This window comes from Bremia lactucae, linkage group LG1 (genome assembly GCF_004359215.1).
Source record: "Bremia lactucae strain SF5 linkage group LG1, whole genome shotgun sequence".
NCBI lineage: Eukaryota > Oomycota > Peronosporomycetes > Peronosporales > Peronosporaceae > Bremia > Bremia lactucae.
In genome coordinates, this window is record NC_090610.1 from 580,580 (window position 1) to 601,003 (window position 20,424).

The following is a 20,424-nucleotide window of genomic DNA, read 5'->3' on the forward strand; positions in this document are numbered from 1 at the left end:
TATCTCTATAGATATCATTTAATATGTATTGCGAGCGTATCTTTATAGATACCTCGCGTAACGGATGACGCTAGCCGTCATCACGGATGACGCTGGGCGTCATCCCTCCTAATGTGAATGCACCCATGTGCATCACATCCACAAGGGTTGGTCACAAATGTGCACCACACCCGAGTGTTGGGTCTAATTACTATTATTTAGTAATTGACCATCCCCTTAAGTACACCAAATGTACTTAATGGGGACTGTGTAACATTAGGGCAACCTTAGCCCGTTACAGCTGGGGTGTGTGTCTAAGTAGAGCGTGGCCGCATTACGACGTGCCCGCCTACAAAACAGCTGAATTATGATGGTTGATTTTTAGAGAGCTGAATTTCACGTCTAAATGGTCATTCACGAAAGTGGTCACGTGGTGTTTCTGACGCAATGTAGGGCGAACCTTAGCCAGCTATATACAACTGAGGCGTTTTAACGAAAAGATGATGGCATTAACGGCTCCCTTTAATATTTAATCAGAGTAAGTATATAATATATAAGTGTTCGTGTAAACATTCTCGTTTCAGTAACAACGTCGATTTCTTGTGATATTGCATGAGCTTGAACTGATCTCCTCTGCAAATTTTTCAATGACACACACGCCCCAAAATAGCGCTTGTTTTTATAGATGCCAAGAGCACGATTGTTAAAGTAGGTACCTGTAATAAATAAGCCAATCAAACAAGACTAAAGGCAGGTTCCCCCTCCTCAGTTTCATTACGCGCCGTTTCCAGCCATGGGAATTTCGGGCCTTCTGCCGGTGCTTAAAAGTATCACTGAGGCCAAAAGCATCGAAACGTATCAAGGGCACACTCTTGCCATCGATGGCTACTGCTGGTGCGCCCCGGTATCTTAATTATTAAAAAAATACAATGCGATTGATCAAACGTCTCTTTGTCCGACACATTTCTTGCTCGTCAGGCTCCACCGCGCCGCGTATACATGCAGCCAGGAAATTTGCCTTGGCCAAGAGACCGACAAGTTCGCGATTCACAACACAATGCATCAATTGAAAACTCTTACGAATTTTGATTACGCAGATATGTAACGTACTTCATGGATCGGATCTCAGCGTTGCTCCATAATGGTATAGCTCCTTACGTGGTGTTTGACGGAGGCCCTCTTCCAATGAAAAATAAAATTGAGACTGAAAGGCGCAGAACGAGACAGAAGTACCGAGAATTGGGCATCCAGCATTACAAAAATAAACGATATAGTGAAGCTCGAAAGTGCTTTGCCCGAGCTGTTGACGTGTCGCCTTACATGGCCCATCAAGTCATCCAGGTCGGTTCTGCGTGGTAAAAAAGTAATCGTATTTCTTAAATTGGTGCTGAAAGTAGCAACTCAAAGCGAGAAAGGTGGCTTACGTCGTGGCTCCATACGAAGCAGATGCTCAACTTGCTTACTTAGTGAAGAACGGAATCGCAGATGGTGTGATATCGGAAGACTCAGATTGCCTTCCTTTTGGCTGTCAAACAGTTCTCTTTAAAATGGACCGAGATAATGTAGCTCAGGAAATCAAGATGGCTAATTTCAAGAAGAATAAGGGACTTAGCTTTCACATGTTCACTGATCAAATGGTTGGTTTTCGATGCGAGATGAAAATTTTTTGGCATAGGACGTCTACTAATAGTGGGTAGTTTCTCGAGATGTGTGTGTTTTCAGGATGTGATTACCTTCCAAGCATTGCCGGCTTTGGTTTAAAAAAGGCATATAATGCTATGAAGCAACACGGCTCTTTTGCAAAGGTTTCGGAATTAAAATTGACAAAAACTTGGTTGATGTTTGACCTTACTTTTGCGCAGATCATTCGAGCACTGCGCCTTGGAGGAAAAGTGCGGATTCCGGCGACATATGAAAATGATTTTGGTAAGGCAGTCTTGACCTTTCAGCATCAGCGCGTGTACTGCCCCATGACAAAGGTAAGTCCTCCACGAGTATTCGACTTTAGGTGGCTAAGGCGGTGACATAAATTTCCGTTTGATAGAAAGTGGTTCCATTGACACCAATCCCCACTTACTTGCTCGAAGCTGATCCAGCAATGGACTTTTTGGGTCCCATGCTTTCAAGCGACATAGCAATAGCCATTGCTAATGGAGATATGGACCCGATCACCATGATATCATTTCACGCCTCAATCTCCCGTCACAGCTCATTTCAGCTTAATACTGTTAAGCCCTCCATGCAATCTGCTTGTGCGCCAACAGCTGCTTTGATATTGAGAAAAGCGCCTTCCTCATTTTTTCATGCTTCCGAATCTGCTGCCGCTGAAAATCTGACTGCATCTCAAAAAGGTCCACAATCTGTGTCAAGTAAGCTTCCAAATTCACTTGCGGGTAAGCGGTTGTCGAAAGCACCGACCACGATAAATTACTCACAAACGACCAATTCCGATTTCGCGGTAAAGCCTACAGCAAGCCCGCTTGTAGCAAGTCGATTTTTTGGTGACAAGCAGCTAATATCTCCTCCCAACGAACATACTAAGAAAACTTTACCACGGTTCTTGGACTCGTCTACATTTCAAAGCCAAGAGCCGTGCAATGTTGATGTAGCCCAAAACGTCTCGTTTAACCCGTTGAATGAGAAGACTCGAATTATTACGAGTGACGACTACAAAGAAAACCAGTCGCCAAATTCCCGAGAGGCCACTACGAGCGCTGCTCAAGTGGTGAAAGCAACAGCATTTTCACGAATGATGAGCGCGAGCTCGACGCTTTGGAACCAGAAGGTGAAGAAGCGAAAGCTTGCTGCTGTGCGTAGTGGAAATCTTTTTAATGCCCCACTTCCCAGCCAAACCGGACAGCTTGCTTCTAGAATTAATTCTGAAGCTTATCAACAAACCAGGATTTACAGGAAACGAAGTAATTTAGGCGTTGAGTTGTCGAAGGATAAAGTTTGTTCGTTGAAACGTATCGACAAAATTGAAGACTCGATAGCTGCTCGAGAAACAGAGAGATGTCTTGACACTAAAACAGCCATTACCACACTTGAGCTACGTACTGATCAAAAGGCAACTATCAAACAAAACTCAAAAGAAGCAGCCCGAGTAACGGCATCGGTCGCATCGTTTGATCGATTCCGCTTCAATAGGAAAAATGTTTGTAAATGAATGTACCATTGCAAAAATGCTGCCAGACTTTTTGACGACTAATTATAAAATTTGCCTGGTGCCGGCTGTACGATCTCCGATCATTGCTTAATGTTTAGCACACGAACTAACATGGCTCGCTTTGAATTAACAATCAAATTCTACTTTGAATTGATTTCCCGTTTGCAAAGTGGGCAGCTGTTGTTTTCACGGATCCAACCACCAACACAATCTGCACAATGCACGAATAGTGAGGCAAGAGGTATAAAGCAGCATTGCATCAGTTAGTCAAGTAACACGAACCTTCATGAAAGACGTGAGCACACGGAAGTGTCATTGCCTGATCATTTGGCACAAAATTGTACTGACAAATGATACATCTACAAAACAGACCAGCGGTAAGCAGCAGCTTTAATCATAGAATGCGCAAGAAAAGCTATTAGGAGCGTACGTGTCGTCGCCGTGGACACGTCTCCATCGATGCGTTGGTAGACTCGATAGCACTTGAACTGCCATTTCCTGCCACCTTTCTTTTTTCACGTCACCGACTTCGTCTCCGAGTCTTAGCAGTTCTTCATAACTCATATTGTCTGGGTCGATATTGTTTTGGCGACTTATTAAACTCGACATCAGGGAGCTGCTCGAAAAGAGGGATTCGTGATTCAATTCTTGCGCGATTGGATGGCGTAAGAGACGTGCTTCATTTTCCTCGTGTGCCGCAATATTCTGTGCGTTGAGTCATACAGAAGCTCAATCTCTTGTAGCCAGCCTGTCGTAGCCAAGTTTCACACACTTACCTCTTGATGCTGCAGGTAAAGCGCTAAGGCTAAAGAAGCCTCTTCGTCGCTGTTTACCCTCAGGCGAGATGCTTCAGAACGAATTGTCGGTAGAACTGGCGCTAAGTCGACTGATTGTATTGGGGATGAAAGCAATGGGGATGGTGTGGTGGGTTCAGGAGATGGTTCAGACACCCAGTGATATCGATCATGACGATTTGCCCGAGGCTCTTGTTCTTGTTCTATCTCCTGTCCGTACGAGCGTGCAGCAGATCGTTCTGACGAGAAATTGTGCAACCGGAGTCGCGGACGAGTCCGAGCCCGAGACTCCTCGTCGTGCCTTAATTTACTTCGTGCTGTGTGGGGGGAATTGTTTGAGTTGACGGATCGATTCGAGTGTCTACTTTGCTGCATTTGTCGCCGAGGACTTGAGACTGCTCGATTTGGCTCAATCACATTTGACGGCAACGAAAAGTCTAGGTGTAGTCGTCGCCTTCGTACAGGATTCGACGTCACCCTATCAGAACTTGGTTGCAAGCTCTGTAATGTTCGTTCTTTCTCCTCCTGATCTTCACCATTCTGTGACTGTTCCCTCGTCGAGGAATCTAGCGATGAGCTTGGACTTTCAGGGCAGATGTCGTCAAAGTGCCTGCCTTTCGATGAATTATACAGACAACTGCTTGCATTTTTATCTACGTTTTCCTGAGTACTTGTAAGATCGATCATGGCAACCTGAGCACATTTAAAATTAGTTCTGCGGCAACAATGTTGTTGTAGCATTAAATTACCGACGACTCCCTTGTTGGCGTCTCAGACTGTAGCAAAGTTATCCTTTCTTTACTACTGCGTTTCTATAGTACGTGAAAGCGTGACGTGTGTCAGTAATTTTTTGTGTACATCTCAAGTTGAAGGTATCAAACCGTGTGCAACTCCATCACCAGGCGATTGTGGGAACGTTCCAGCCGAATATAACGCCGCTTAAGGCGACTGTACTTTTTCTCTAGTACATCACGCTGTTGCCGCTCACGCGCAAAAGCTTCCTCTATTGAGCGTAGCCTGTACTCAGCTCCCGACCCGCTCCTGTCCATTGCACAAGATGAACCTGAAACACATTACATGAGATTTGTAAGAGCAAGGGTGCTCTTAAATGCGTTTGTTAAAAAATCAGATTCATCAAAACGATGCTTTGCCAAAGGGCCAACTTTCCATCGAAGCGAGCAAAAAATACCTACATTTTAATTGTTGACGGACCCATAATAAATTAGAAACCTTCTGTTTGCTTTTGCCAATTTAATATTAAATGAGACGTCTATAAATCCAGCGCTGCAACCTTAAAAACATATTGGTTCGTGTGCGCTTTCTACAATATTATGGGCAGGATTACGACGCCTGATCCGTTTGCGTTAACAAATATGTACAATCTATTGTTGTTCAGAATAAACGTCTACTAGATCATCAGAGCTACCAGAATGGACACCAACCGTAGTAGAGCTGGCACAAATTTTCATGTGACGTGGCTTGGTGGATCAGTCGATCAACTTGGGCGTCCACACTAAGCACCCTGCTGCCATCATCAAAGTCCCGGCCGGCCAATTTCTTCTTGACGCGCTCAATAACACTTAATGCCTTTTCATTTAGCTGTGGGTGCTCGGCCGCAACGACTGAAGAGCCAAATTCGTCACGCTGTACATCTGCCATCGAGTTACGTGCTATCGTTGAGTCTAGCATGTCCATATTATAGCCCAGCATTGCTGCCTCCGACGAAGAATGCCGCCGCCTTCGCGGGGTCACTGGAGCAGACGAATTTGAGCTCTTAATGATGCCTGCTGCCAACTTATCCTCTTCCAGGTCACCCACATTCGTAGCGTCACCTTCGCCGATTGCATCAATCTCTCTTTCAATTTCGTTTTCGGCACGCACAGAGCTCCTCTCAATGTTGGCATCCGAGCCGTCTCCGCGTTCTACATTTCCAGCTCTGTCATCTTCTGGTTGTGCATGAGACGGCACCGCATCCTTTTTAAGCAAACGCCAATTAATGAGTGGGTCGTAGACGAATGCCTCCAGCACTGCCATGAGCGAATCACGATTATCACGGAGTACACGCATCGAAGCTTCACAAGTGTAGCGAAAGTTGCCTTCAATACCGCTCACCTCCATTGCCTGCGTAAGCATGCGCGTCAGTCGAAACGGAATTTTTTCGGGATACTTGTCACGCTCCATTGCTACTTCAAAACAGTCTCCAAAGTCAATGTGCACAAGTTTACCAGAAACACGATCTAACATTAAATTACTTGGGTGACGATCACCAAGACCGAGAATGTAACCCGCCATCGACATGACGGCAAGTGAGCGCGTAAAATTACGGCGCCGATCGAGCCAAATCTCCGAATCGCGGCTTTTAAGCCACAAAACGCGGTACAGGTCCTGGCCTGTGGTCTCACCAAGCGCATATTTAAACGCTTCAACTTTCTGCATGAGCGGCAGCTTGTCATAGTCGGGTGCCATTTGTACCATAAGGCGATGTTCCACATTTAGCTGGATCTTACGTGCCTCTCGGTAGTCGCGAATAAGCTGGTGTAAGGTATCACAATTCGGCACCCAGCCAATAAGACCGCTAGTATGTGATAATGGTAGCACAGAATAACGTTGAATTGCTAAATTTCGCTTGCTTGTGTCACTGTCGTTGGCCAGGAGCGTGTTGACGACACCAAAAAGTTGCATAACACGCTCATCTTGACGCAAATCTTCGTGGCCTTTAAGCAGAAACGGGTACGCTTTTCCATCGCTTCCATTTATTGACACCTTTCTCGGACGCTGCTTGGACGTAAGAACTGTCACTTTCCGATCAAAAGACTGAATTCGAACGATTGGAGCACCAGCCTTGTACGTGCCTGGCACAGCAAGTGTCAGATTTTGCACCGATAGTAATTTTGGACCAACGTTAGCAAGCTCTAGAGTTGATAGATTTGCGAGCTGTTTCCGAATTTTCGAAAAAACGCTGTAGTATATATCCCACGCTTGGTTCAGATCATCCAGACTCTTCGTGCTTTCGTACACATTTGTCCATTCCTTTGCATATGCAAGATCCCGAGCGAACGCCTGGTAGAATGCCACTTCGCGAAGTGTTGGCACTTCTTCGATATTAATTCGTTCCATTTGATCGTGAAGCGGAGCCAATTCTGCGATCATGGAAGTTACATCACGATTGTTAAAAAAATGTTTTGACGCTTCTTCTAGGGCACCATGCCACAGCTCATTCCATAAAATAGCTACACGAATAAGCTCACGCGACACCATGTCAGCTTCATACACAAGCTGAGAGCTATGTCGACGTACAGCAGCTAGGATTCCTTCTGCCGCTTGCTTTCGCGTAGGATTTAGCGCCTTTGATGCCACAGTGATGGGATATATCAAAGCTTGAGGGTGGGCTTGCCCAATACGAGATAGAAGGTCGTGAAGGAGCTCGCTCGTCTTTGGGTGTGGCGTATCGATTCGTGCAATCAGCTGTGGAATCACATCCAGCCACGTATCGATTGATGCTTCATGAAAACCTTCAACCATGGCCATGTGCACGTCACTACGATTGCCTTGCGTGAACCAAAGTGTCAGCAAACGCAGAACATCCTTGGTCACATCATAACTTGTGTGGCCGAAGGAGATAGATCGAAAGAATCCTTGAATGGCTCGAACAGCATAACGTGTCGGATCTCCTTCATCAGATTCCTTGACGGTAGCTTCAAGAGCCCTGAAGTTCATAAGAGCCCATTCATGCCATGCCCGGTCATTCGTTGGATCCAGCGTTGTCGCGGTCTCTAGACACTCTAAAACGTAATCGTAAGCTTGCTTGTGCGGCTCTGTAAGCGACATTTGCCACTCACCCAATTGAATATACACCTGCACACGTAATTTGCGCAAGTCCTCATTCTTAGGGTCTCCATGCTGTTCCAAGGCTTCAATAAAATAGTCCATCTGCTTTAATGCTACATCTTCTCTGTTTTCTGCCCACAGGTGCCGCAGATAGCTGAAGGCCACGCGAGGGTCTTGCGCCGCACTATCCGCTAAACTTAATAAACCATTTGCAAAACCTTGGCTAGCTCCAGCATTCCCGCCTAAATTGATTGGAATCGGTACATTGGGGTCTCGTTCCACACTGCGGATAAACGGTTGCGCTCCGACGCGCCAGAGAGCACTGGCAGCTAGGTTTAAATGTCCCGACTTAAGGCACAATCGCGCATATTTCAGCCAAATGTCCACGTCTTCTTTAGGATCAAATACAAGAGATCGAACCAGCATGAGGCTCTGCCAAACTTGAATGTTACGCTCCACGCCTAGCATGCGTCTTGTCCAAATCGTCTGCAACTTCTGTAGCGCCACTTTCTTCTCGTGTCCGTAAGACGTAAATGACGACGACGACACAAAATTCAGACTGCTGATACTTAATTTGCGGCGTGATACAGCTGTGGACGTTGGTGTAGATGAAGGCGATGACGTAGGTGCAGACAGAAGCGTAAGCTCCCCATTGTTTTTGTATGCAAAAGTCTTCAAATATGCCACAATTTCTTCCAATTCTGTTAGCATCTGCAAATTAACAATAGCTGGAATGTAAGCACGAGCATAACTCTCGCTCACAAGGGACCTTAGCGTCGGATCCATCTCCTTTCGACATTCAGTAATTGAACTTAAAGCATCATCTAGTTCCATGCGCCGAATACAAACGACAGCCTTAAAAAGATGCGACTCTGTGGCGTCCATGTCTGAGTTTATATATTTTGAGATGGAGTCCCAATTTTGGAGCGAGAATGCAACTCGTGCTCCGCTGCTGCACAGTTCCCTTTTTAAAGCTGGAGCTACATCAAGTAGCTTTTCTCCTTCTACCTGTTCACCATCTAAATCCTGCCTCTCACCGTAAATTTTAGACCAAGTTTCCTGTACATGATCGTTTAATTTTTGCCACTCGCCAATCGCCCATAGACAACGCATTTTACCAAAAATGGCTTCGACATTGTTCGGATTTCCTTGGAGGACACGATCGTGAGTTGCTAGTGCATCGTCCCACCGCAAAAGCTTTTCGTGCCATGATGCTTTCACTTCTATTCCTGGCAACTTTTCTAGTGCATACTTTAATATGCCACGAGCAGCTTCCGGTTGATTCAGCTTCGAATTAATGCTAATAAGCGCTTGAATTCCATCGGTGCTAGGATTTGTGTTGAACTCAAGCTCCTTGTAATGCAGTGCCTTTGCGAACGAATGGCACTTTTCCGCTAGAGATCCAAGCAGCCGAATATCGATAGGAAGAGGTTGATCGTCGTGCTCCATAAATTCTGCGAGGTTTAGCAGCGTCTGAAGAATTTCAGATGGGAGGTTTGGAGACTGAAAGGCTAATTCAAGTGATCGTATCAAGTTGTCTTGAGTTAAGGACGACAAGTGGGGCCACACACTTACAAATGATGCATTGAACAGTTCTCGTGCTAATGGTTGATATACCGATGCCAGCTCTTTGCAAGCACGAAGAACCGGCGAAGGGGACTCTCGAAGCAATTCGACTGAGAAGGCTAGAATCCATTCATTCCAATCTTCTTTTGTACTTCGCTGAGATGCCTCCCATGCTTTCATCAAATTTTTTTGGTCGCATGGTAAGCTCTTAGTTTCATCTTGCGCGGATGAGCTCGAGTCTTTGCGGTCACGCGACGCATCAACACGCGATTTTAGTGGATCAGTTGCCCAGGAGGCTACAGGAAGTGGTTGATACTTCAAGATCTTGGACACTAGTAAATCGTACCGATCAAAAATATCGTTGGAACGCGAAGTGTGGCGGCCTAGAACTTGGCTGATTACAGGAACGAAGATTGCATAATCATCCCCCATTGTGTAGACCATGCAGCAGAGGCAATCCATTGCGAGATATACCATTTCTGGCTGCGACGAGATCACTCGTGCAAGCATATGAATAATTTTTGATGCATATACGCTCACGTTAAGTTTCTTAACGAGCGAACCAAGAGAACCTAGACCTTGTTTTCTCGCATTTACGTCAGCATCACTCTGAATAAGTGCCACAAGAGCCGGAATAATTAAGTGCAAATACCCATCCAACAAGCGCCCAAGCGAAACAGCAGTCTTCAATACCAAAAGTGTCCGCGGCCGAACATGGTTGTCACGTTCAGTTCGAATCACACGCAGCATCTGAGGAACGAGATCTGGAAGGTAGGCACGGAAGTTTTCACCCAGTGAGTTTGCCAATTTCTTGACCAAGTTAAGAACTTCTTCTAGGTGCTCGTCCCAATAGCTATTAACGATAGAAAGCAAGGCCACGTGGTCCAAGTGCGGTTGAATTTGCTCTTCAACGATTTGAACCAAATCGCAAAGCTGTTCAAACAAAAATTTTCGGAGAGAGCGGTTGACTTTTTCTAAAGCGTAGAGAAACGCAGGGATGATTTTGTCTAGATGTTGTCTCATACGCTTCTGTTGACTTTTACAGATGTACATTATTGCCATAAACGTGCCTTGATAGTGCACGGAATTACGCGGCTCAAGCAAAATGCGAATCAAAGCATTGATAGCAACAGTGGGAAAATACTGAGACGAGTCAGGTATCATTGATGGCAGTAAATCATCGGGTGGGACTTCTAAAATAATGTTGGTGAGTTTTCCGCTGGTCTGTTTATCGCTTTCTGCTACTTTACGTGCTGGAGTTAAATGCAACGATCTTCCTAGTCGCTGAGCCTCTTCCTCACCACTGCCGTCAAGCGCTCCTGATCCGCCATTTCCATTGCCAATCCGAATTCCGACCACAGACCCATTTGCCACACTTTGACCAAAATTTAATGCGTTGGTCGTTAAATTTTCCAAAGGTTTTGCTTCAATAGCCATAAGGTTAAACACTTCGCTAGCAACCACAGCATTGGCACTAAATCGAAATTCTTTTTTCTTGGCATCGGTGAGCTTGCCTTGCTTTTGCAAGTGAAATAAACGAAGATTGTACGGATCCAAAGCTCCCAAAACACCGAGCGTACGCCCTGCTTCAACTCGCAATGATTCAAAAGCGTCACCAGACTTCTGCAAGGCCTGGCAAAGCAGATCTAATAATTCTGGGTACTCGTGATATGGCAGAATTACATATCCAGTTGATGACACGAGCTGGCCGAGGGTTTTAATTGCAACTTGGAGTATTTGCGGATTGCTAGAGTCACGCATTTCATCAATCACATCCGGGAGCAACTGGCCGAGGTATGGCGTCAATTCTTGAGCTCCGACTTCTGCCAAGTCGCCAAGAGTTGCTAAAATAGCTTTGCTCACACTGACAGTACTTCGGCTTTGGCTACGGCGCTCGGAGTCTTCACGCAAATTCTTCATTAAGACACGAAGAATAGGGAGTACGTACGGCTGAGCAAGCTGCGAAGCTGAACGCAATAAACAACCAATTAATAGTGCGCCTTCTTCCTTGCCGCGCGAGTCGCCACTAAACTCCAACTCAGCTAAAAGCTGCACCAAAGTTTGTCGAAGCGATGGTAGTATAGTTGATGGGTTGTGGTGTGTCAGTCGTCCAAGCGTACTCATTGCTGTTTGGCGAATGCTGAAGACTTCATCATTCAGCGCAATAAATAAACACCGCAAATTATCGTTTAACGCAAGCAATGGATCAAATCGTGAATCTAGCGAAGCCAACACGCGCAGTCGAATACTTGCTTCAGTGTCCGCGATACCTACTGTCAGCAACCGTTCAAGCACCGAGGTAACAGGGCGAGCAAAATCGTCCGAGGTCATCACTCTGTTCTCTCTCCGATCTTCACCTGGCGGCAACAGCAGCTTACAGCACGTGAGTGCTGCACTTTTTCGAATCGTTGCAACTTCATGATCTAAAAATTTAACAACCGTTTCATGAACAAATGACATGATTGGAATGAGTCGGTTTCCCTGGAAATCAAAGTTTGCTAAAGTCTCTAGTGCTAGCGCCTGCATTGCAATGGCCGATGACACTTCGGTTAACGGAGCATTGTTTTCGGAGGCTGCATTGATTTTTGCTCCTGTGGCGGAAAGGAACAAATTCGATAGCATTCCGCCCGTCACTGAGATGGATGTTGTTTTCAACCTTCGACTGGTAGGAGTTGTGGCAGATCCTGTTCCTTCGTTGTGTCTTGTACGCAAAATCGAGCTCAATCTTTCAAACAACTTTTGTTGAATGATCGGTTTCATAGGAGTAATCTTCTTGACTATCGTCGCCAATGCCTCTACAAGCGACGAATCCAAGTCATTCTGAAAAAGCGGTCCAACCATGGACTCTAAGTCAACTCGAATCAGCGCAGGACCCACTGTCTCTGCTAGCATTCGTAAGCATGCAAGCGCCTCTCGATGGGTATCAAAATCTTTTTTGCGCACTTGTAATCCACCTTTGATGCCATTCATAATGGCCATTAAAGCTTGTTCATCCCTTGCTAAGAGCGGTCCAATAGCCAATGAAAGTTTTCCGATTGATAGCAGAGCATCTGGGCGCGTTGTTGTCGTTGCAGAGAATAGCACTTCTAGCAGATGATTCATACACGGTCGGTAGCACTTTTCCACAAAGACAGACGTATTAAACTTAGCTAGACGAGGAAAGAGGCTAATGACAGCCGAGCGAACAGTTGCGCTCTTGTAATCTTGATGACTAAATACCAAGCGGCAAGCACGAGCATAGTGCGAATGCATAAAGTCTCCTGTATTCCGCAGCAATTCATTTAAAATTAACAGCGCCCCGTGAGTAGCATCCGAGCTATTGCGTTTAAAAGCGTTTTCGGCTTCTTCTAATGCGCGATTGTACCATGAAGTCTTGCGGTTAGACTCGCGCTGTTGAATGAGTCTAAAGCACGACTGTAGTGACTCACTGGCACTTACTCTCACTACAAGTTTCGAATCCCAAAAAGCGCTCCAAATAAAGTCGAAATACTTTTCCATGTATCTGAAAGACGTGGAAGGCGCGTTAATTGACAATTCCTTCAAAATCATGACAGCAGCATGACGGCGCACGTGAAATGTCTCGTTCTTGAGCCATTCAAGTGCCGGCTTGACGTGATAGTCCTCTACAAACTCAATTAGACTGGTTCCACCCGTAGACACGATATGGCCCAATGCCTTGGAGGCTACACGAAGCATGGGTGGATCGGCACTTGGAATTTTCTCAAACACTTTGGTGAGACTGTGGGCGAACTCAATGATCGTCTGGTCATTTCGCTCGGCAATAAAGAGCTCCACCAGCTCGTCCATGGCAGCGATACCACCCATCCGATCCGCATTCTCATTCGAGTTGCACAGCAGCATAAGACGCGCGCTGATATCCGTGACCCACTTCATGTAAAGCCCGTGGGACAGATCGCGCGACTCGGATTCAATGTAGAGCCGCAAGCTCTGCGCTGCACGATGTCGCACGCTGCTGCTGGTGCTGCGCAGCCCCGAAAGGTAGCGCGTTAGACTTTCGGTCATCGCCTCGCACGTTTCCAGTGCAAGTTACACTAATACAAAGGGGGGTGCAATCCTTCCATACAAACATCAAGTCAAGGCGAAATAATGTATTTTATTAAACTTTCGTCACAATGCTTTAGTGCGCGGTGTTTGCTGGGACTTCATCTCGCGTTCGTAAGCAGCCTGTTTGGCGCTGCAACTAGCGCTGAAGTGGCCGGGCATTTTGCAGTAGCGGCACGGCTGCAGGCAATCTATGGAACGGTGGTCGTCCTTCTTGCAATTGTAGCAGCGATGGTGGCGCTTGCCTTGCGTCGTGACGGGTGGCGGCTTGCCTTCTTGAAGTGCATTGGACCGAGCTGCCCACGCCAGCAACTTGTTCTCAAGCCTCCTTTTCTTACCCATGTCCTTTTGGCTATACATCAAACGACGACGCTCTTTTTCAGCAGCGTCCATTGGTGGCTTTCTATCGGGATCAGCTTCGTGATTAAAGTGGTCAACGATGCGCAAAAACTGCAGTTTAAAGAAAAACAAAAGGTCTGATAACTGCGTGTTCTCACTCCCCACCGCCGTTTCAATATTCGCCGTCTTTGCCACAGCAGTGTACTCTTCCAGCATTAATTTAATGGCTGCATTAGTACACCAAGACAAAAAAAAAATTTCACTTTCCCAGCATTTGCACGAGTTATTTTTTATCGTACCTTCAATCGTAGAAACGCAACCCGCTCCAGCCTTGTGGTAGCGCCAAAAATTGCTTTCCTTTGGAGGCTGAGAAAGTCTAACGTGACGCAAGTTGGCAAGAGAAGGGTGGTTCATGATCACGGGAGCTTTTTGCCATGGACAGTCGATGAAGATGAGAGTGCGGACATTGCGAAGCTCCTCCATGCTAAACTGATCGAGCACCTCAGACTTGTAAGACGGATAAACTAATATGCTTCTGTCTTGTGTGTAGATTGGCATTGCATCATCATTCTCATTTCTTGGGTATGGCACAATTCGTACGTCCTGTGGGGCTAGTACCTTAGCGTGGGGCGCCGTGCTCTTCTTGATCTTGTCTTGAAACCACACGTGTACCTGCAGTGGAAGCTTCAGTTTCGGCACCGATACATTTTTTGGGACTCCTAGCGGAATAAAGCACTTGGGACAGTAGAATTTGTAGCTACGCTGACACGACGAACATGGCACGCGCGGCCACGCATTTGGTTGCTCCTCGACGCTCATTAATTGTACCTGTCAAAATCGTTTTCTTATTTAGCCAATCAAGAAGTGTTTGAAAAATAAAGCTGCTTTCCTCATGCGGTCGACGGTAATCATGCGATTCCCTGCGCGAGCGGTTCTCTTGTCTCGCGGTGCGCTGGTGACGGCGGGTTTGGCTGCTCTCGCAGCTCTCTCCGTGCCGTCTTCGGCTGTGCAATGTGAGGAGAAGTCCAAGGTGGCGCTCAGTCCCAAAGAGTTTCGTTCCTTCACATTGCGCAGAGTGGAAACCCTAAACCACAATACGAAGCGCATTACATTTGCCCTCCCTTCACTGGATCACGTCATGGGCTTAACTACATCCAGCTGCCTTGTGGCACGTGCCAAGGTAAACGGTACGACGGTGGTGCGCCCCTATACGCCTACTAATGTAAACGGAGAAAAAGGTTTCTTGGAACTTGTGGTCAAGGGCTACCCAAATGGCAACCTTAGCAAACACATTGTGAATCTTATGGAGGGCGACTCACTTGAATTGAAGGGCCCATATCTCAAGTTTAGTTACGTTCCGAACAGGTACAAGCGCATCGGTATGATTGCCGGTGGCTCCGGTATCACACCCATGCTGCAGCTTGTTAAGACCATTTGCCGGAACCCGGAGGACCGGACCGAGATCACTCTGATCTATTGCAGCACTTCAGAGGAAGACATAATCCTTCGAGAAGAAGTGGAGGCTTTAATGTACTTATACCCACAATTTTATGTGGTGCATGTGCTAAGCAACCCGTCCGCGGATTGGAAAGGTCTTACGGGCTTTGCTACCAAGGAAATCATCGAGAAGCATATGCCGGAGCCGTCGAATGACAACCTCGTGTGTGTTTGTGGTCCACCGCCGATGATGTATCACATTTCAGGTGACAAGGCCAAGAACGGCTCTCAGGGCGAGCTGCAGGGTCTCCTTAAGGATCTTAACTACACGTCCACCCAAGTGTTCAAGTTTTAAAGTGGCAGAAGGTTTGCAGCACATTTTCTTGTTCGATCTCGCATATGCAAAACCTAAACAAAGGCAATTTCTTTTAGTGCAAGGTGATTCTAAGTGGTACTAGTAAAAAACTTGTGTAACTTCTTGCCGTTCACTCTACCCAGTAGCTCTGTGAGTTCATCTAACGTCATCTGACTGAGCTTGGCGAGATTCGAGACGCTCGCAACCACCTTCCGAAAATTGTGATCATTGATTCCAGGTAACTTTTTCAGCACATCGATCGCGCTCGTATTGTAGTAATTTACTGCAAGTTCTGCTTCACCGCCTCTGGCTTGAGCTGCACCATTGTTCGTCAGCAAGCCATTGCCTAGTGCAGCTGCAGTTTCCATGTTGGGTTCTTCTTGGTATTTTTTAACAATCTTAAAGATATTCACTGTTGCGTGTGGCGAACGTGACCAGAGAATTCGTAACGATGGAAAGTGTAAAATTAATAGCGACAGCTTTGATACAATATTAGAGGCATTAATTTCAGAGCCAAGCTCAGACACATCTTGTAGCGAAAAGGCTTTGCCTTGAGTAAATTCGATCAGCAGCACGGGAATTTTATAAAAGCGCCGCATACTTTCCGCTTGGTTGAAAAGTCGCCCAGAATTTAACGAGCCAAAGAGATCACTGACGCTTTTTCGTTCTACACAGATATCTGGTGACAGAACGTAGTCTCCAATCTCAAGAGTAATAGGGGCCACTACCAGCCCTTCCTTGTGTAGCATGGACGGCAACGCGCTGCGAAATTCGCGAACATCCACAACGATCTTCACTCCGGCCCGATGTGACTTAGCTCGTCCACCTGTCCGAGTATCCATGCTGTACTCCTCAGTCTGTTGTCGTAACTTCATGTGAAGCGGCAAATCGTATACATTTGCAGGCATCATCAAGTGAGCTTTCTGGTGGATAAGTTTATCAAAGGCACGTTTCTCGCGCTGAATGTCGCTGAGATACGATTGCTGCTCCGTGCTTTCATCGTACATCAAGAAGTATATTTCTAGTGAAGATACGTGCGATGCGTGAAAGACCTCAACCTCACGAATGAATGCCATGTCGGGGTCGTACAAGACAATACAAGAAGGCATCATATCGTCTAGAAAGGCAGAGGCGCCACAGCCGTGCTGTGTCGCTTGCTCGTAAGTACACAACACGACGCTATCCATAGGATTCACTACTTCAAGCAGCAAATTAGGCGTCCCTCCAGACTGACTTCGACGACCTGATGCAACGCGAGGTTGTCGATTTAAAAACGCTTTTGACTTGCTTTCCAGCTCATATTTTGCTTGAGCAGTAGTGATAGCTTCTAATTCTGTTGTCGATAAGCCAAAGCATGAGACGTCTGTGGCATGGGTCTGGACATCACTGTAACTTGATTGAGACGATGCTTCTCGCTTCCGCTTCATCGATCTGCTTAAGGTTTTCTTCCCTTCCGCATCAATTGCTGTCACTTTCTCAGCATAAAGCTCATCAACTCGTAGCTTTGCAGCAGCTTCCAGTAACAGTCTCTGCTCAAGTCCCAATGACATCATGCTACTCCCTTTTTGTAAAAGTGCAGCTTCTTTCTGGAGCAAATAATGACCAAAACGCCGCCGCATCATTTCCTGAGCACCCAAACTCAAAAATTCGCGAAGCTGGGCACAAGTTCGCTCGTCTTTAACCATGACTAACACACTAGCTCCACCAGCTACCAATCTATCATTCAATTGTTTGCTTTTCGGCTGGTGTTTGTCATGAAATTCATCTAAAATCTCATTTAATGCGTCCCACTTTGGATTTTGCTCCAGAATTAACTTCAGCTCGACATTATTTGTACCAGGTGAACTTAATTTTTTTGTAAAAGGGGGCTGTCGACAATTAATTGGCTTTTTGGTAGTCACATCAACTAATTGATACAACCGCTCTTTTGCTGCAGTAAGCAGCCGATCTGCAGCATCCGTGAAAAGCCACGGCGATGGGAAGCGCTGCTGGCCATTCATTGTCTGACAGCTCACTAGAAAAGAGTAATACGTAATGGCGTCATAACGCGGAAGATATGCCAGCAATTGACGCAGCGTCGACAGATCTCCAACGAGTTGCTTAATTTTAATTGGCAGCTTATGCCATAGTGGGTCCAATTGTCGTCGAATGTAGTTGCTAAACGATTTGGCGAGAGCCTTGTCCATCGTAAGATCGGCAGCATCTAATGCCTTGGTACTGCGTTGCAACTCCTTAATGGTAGCTTCTAGCGCCACTAGCAGCGCCTCCTGCATAATTTTCATTGACGTTGAAAAGGTTACTTCGATTTCGTAAACTTCTGGTTGGTGTTTCTTTAAGCATGAGTTGATGGCAATATGGAATCGTGGATACAGATATACATCCCGAACGTAGAGATGCTTAAGCACTTGTTCCACGCGATTAAATCCTGAAGAAAGAGCAACGCTGTCATCGCAAAATCCTTTAATAAAACCATCTCGATTACGTTCGCGGTATAATCGGAGAATAAAAGCTTCGATGGAAGTCTCCGTCACGTGATGTGCGTCGTTCACCAACATGCCGCTAATGCTAGAGGCATCGACGTGATTAGAAAGCAGGTCAACCACGAGAATACGCGCCGTGACGAAGAAAACCCCGCCGCGCTTGTACATCTGCTGCCGCTCAGTCGAATTAGTTCGGGCGTCGACCACGCGCGGCAAAAAGCTGCGATCGAGGCCAAGTGCCAGCACGAGACGCCGCAACGTTGCTGCTTCGTCATTCGTGTTTAGACACAGTACGAGGCTTCGATGTGAGCAATATAAGCGCACGAAGCTTGCGAGCACGCGTGATAGCCCAAGTCCACGACCTAACACCAGCACGCCGTCTTGCATGTATAATTCTTCCACTATATCTCGCTCGTATGGTAGCCAACGCGCTGATAAGGATGATATCAAGCCATTGGAATCGTCATCGCTTACGAGGTCGACAACGTCCACTTCTATATCCATTAGTGACAAAGCCACCACAAGTTCCCTTAAAAGTGATGTACATTGGGTGAGCAAGGGTTATTGTTACGTTAGATAATTCAATTTTTTTGCAATAAAGGTCCAGCCAACAAAGTTAAAAAATGGTTTCCCAGCTGGGGCAAAGACGCCCAGCAAGTGGATTCCTTTCCCAAAGGGCGATGCAAAAACCAACAAGCAAGACGCATGAGTTCTGCATCGACCACTAAGGGGTCGGGAAATGCAGGAGCGCAGTAAGATTGGGATGTCCTACTGACGCGGTCTCTGAAGCTACCCCTAAGTTCAGACTTGTTAAAGAAATGGGTAGCATAATCGCTGAGGTGCCGAAATTTCGGAGTTTAACCCGCTCGAGTACGAGGCCATGACCATGTGATGAACCTCCATGTGGATTCGGGTGCATCACAGAATTTTGTAATACTCGCGGCTCTAAAACCAAGACCGGCGTTATTTGAGTCGCTTTGCCAGGATGGCAAGCGAGAAGAGGCAACCGTTCGTTTTGCGAACGGCACGCTCGTTAAGTCAGAGGGAGCTCAACTAGAACTCGCCTTCTTTTTTAGTGACTTTACTTATAAAGAAGGGTTCACAATGCTAGGTATGGAGAGTCCGTTTGACCTCATCCTTGGCATGCCATGGCTGGCAAAACACACCAACCATAGATAGACTGGCGTACACGCACAGTTTCGAACTGTACGCAGGACACCGGAAAGGATGTGTTCCTGCGAGAGGCGTGTGCAACTGATATCGTGTCGAACACAGTTGAGGGTGCGTTGACGGGATGTCAAACGTCACCAATTCCTACCCAGCTCGTGGAGACTGGGGTAGTGAAAAGGACGATGACAAGTAGTCATGTGTCCAAATGTCCTGTTCAGAGCCGAAAGCCTGTGGCAGTAGAAGGCAAGCTGACAGGAAGTCAAGCGTCGCATGAACCGACACAGTGCCTAGAGCCTGGTGCGGTTGGAAGGGGTGCGTTGGCCAAGGGAGCAACGGCACCCGCTTTCTGTCGATGGTCGTGGTTAGTCGGAGCACGAGTACCCGACAGATAAGGACGATCAAAGGCACGTCAAAACGAAAGACCTTTGGATCGATCCCAATTGACGAGGACGGGCCTTCGAACGAGGTGTTCGAAGCCGAAGACGACAATATAGCAGGGGCGTTCTCAGTTGAGGTGCTCCAGCATGTCCTTAATCTGTCGAGGAGATAGTAAAACTCCTCAAGATGTCGTGGGATCTGTTTCTTGCCGAATTAAAGGAAGGAAAGATCCACGAAATAGTCGCACCAGTTCCAGAAGATAAATCGGTGGACTGTTGCTCGTCGTCCACAATGTACGAGAGCGTCCCAGAAATGGATAATAATAAGCGGTTCGCTGATCAAGGCTTGGATGCCTTGAGAGACAGTCCGTTCTTTAAGATTCTGTTAAAAATCGCGATGTGTTCCCAGAAGAAGTGCCGAGCCGCCTATCAGCAGATAGGGGCATCGGGCACGAGATTGATCTCAAGCCTGGCACCAAGCATTGTGTGACCAGGCAATGGCCGTTGCCGAAAGAACAAGTCGATTATATCGATAAGTACTTCGACAAGCGAGCCAAGGCGGGACATGTACGTGAGAGCAAATCGCCTCACTGCAGCCCGACCTTTTGTGTGCGTAAGGCCACAGGTGGATGGCGCGTGGTTCATGCTTACAATAAGCTGGACACGACGACACCATACCAGCGCAAACGCCAATCCCGCGAAAAGATGTCTTGTTGGATTCCATGATAAAGTCAACTATCTTTTCCGCATGGATTTGAAGGATGGCTACTATTAGGTACTCATGAGAGAGTCCGATGTAGCCAAAACAGCTGTAAGCACCCCAAGCGGTATGCTTTGGGAGTGGCTTGTGATGCCCCAAGGTTTGAAAAAC

General features: G+C 46.7%; 7 protein-coding genes across 7 annotated transcripts; 3 read left to right on the top strand and 4 right to left on the bottom strand.

The window, feature by feature from the left end:
* Window positions 1-772: 772 nt before the first annotated feature.
* CCR75_008694 (uncharacterized protein) lies at window positions 773-1,084 on the top strand (the record flags this gene model as incomplete). The annotated part of the gene is made up of 2 exons (XM_067966744.1): window positions 773-873; window positions 958-1,084. 2 exons carry the CDS (start codon window positions 773-775, stop codon window positions 1,082-1,084), a joined length of 228 nt encoding a protein of 75 aa, XP_067822873.1.
* An 8-nt stretch (window positions 1,085-1,092) lies between these two features.
* Window positions 1,093-3,145, top strand: CCR75_008693 (uncharacterized protein; the record flags this gene model as incomplete). Its single annotated transcript, XM_067966743.1, has 4 exons — window positions 1,093-1,320; window positions 1,377-1,668; window positions 1,702-1,958; window positions 2,024-3,145. The coding sequence occupies 4 exons, from the start codon at window positions 1,093-1,095 to the stop codon at window positions 3,143-3,145; spliced, it is 1,899 nt and encodes a 632-aa protein (XP_067822876.1).
* Window positions 3,146-3,404: 259 nt separating this feature from the next.
* On the bottom strand, window positions 3,405-4,988 carry CCR75_008692 (uncharacterized protein; the record flags this gene model as incomplete). The annotated part of the gene is made up of 5 exons (XM_067966742.1): window positions 3,405-3,504; window positions 3,576-3,850; window positions 3,922-4,632; window positions 4,689-4,751; window positions 4,821-4,988. The coding sequence occupies 5 exons, from the start codon at window positions 4,986-4,988 to the stop codon at window positions 3,405-3,407; spliced, it is 1,317 nt and encodes a 438-aa protein (XP_067822875.1).
* A 373-nt stretch (window positions 4,989-5,361) lies between these two features.
* CCR75_008691 (uncharacterized protein) lies at window positions 5,362-13,356 on the bottom strand (the record flags this gene model as incomplete). Its single annotated transcript, XM_067966741.1, has 1 exon — window positions 5,362-13,356. The coding sequence occupies one exon, from the start codon at window positions 13,354-13,356 to the stop codon at window positions 5,362-5,364; it is 7,995 nt and encodes a 2,664-aa protein (XP_067822878.1).
* A 62-nt stretch (window positions 13,357-13,418) lies between these two features.
* On the bottom strand, window positions 13,419-14,553 carry CCR75_008690 (uncharacterized protein; the record flags this gene model as incomplete). Its single annotated transcript, XM_067966740.1, has 2 exons — window positions 13,419-13,961; window positions 14,034-14,553. The coding sequence occupies 2 exons, from the start codon at window positions 14,551-14,553 to the stop codon at window positions 13,462-13,464; spliced, it is 1,020 nt and encodes a 339-aa protein (XP_067822877.1). The 3' UTR covers window positions 13,419-13,461.
* A 73-nt stretch (window positions 14,554-14,626) lies between these two features.
* CCR75_008689 (uncharacterized protein) lies at window positions 14,627-15,526 on the top strand (the record flags this gene model as incomplete). Its single annotated transcript, XM_067966739.1, has 1 exon — window positions 14,627-15,526. One exon carries the CDS (start codon window positions 14,627-14,629, stop codon window positions 15,524-15,526), a length of 900 nt encoding a protein of 299 aa, XP_067822429.1.
* An 89-nt stretch (window positions 15,527-15,615) lies between these two features.
* Window positions 15,616-18,510, bottom strand: CCR75_008688 (uncharacterized protein; the record flags this gene model as incomplete). Its single annotated transcript, XM_067966738.1, has 1 exon — window positions 15,616-18,510. The coding sequence occupies one exon, from the start codon at window positions 18,508-18,510 to the stop codon at window positions 15,616-15,618; it is 2,895 nt and encodes a 964-aa protein (XP_067822430.1).
* Between the last annotated feature and the right edge of the window lie 1,914 nt (window positions 18,511-20,424).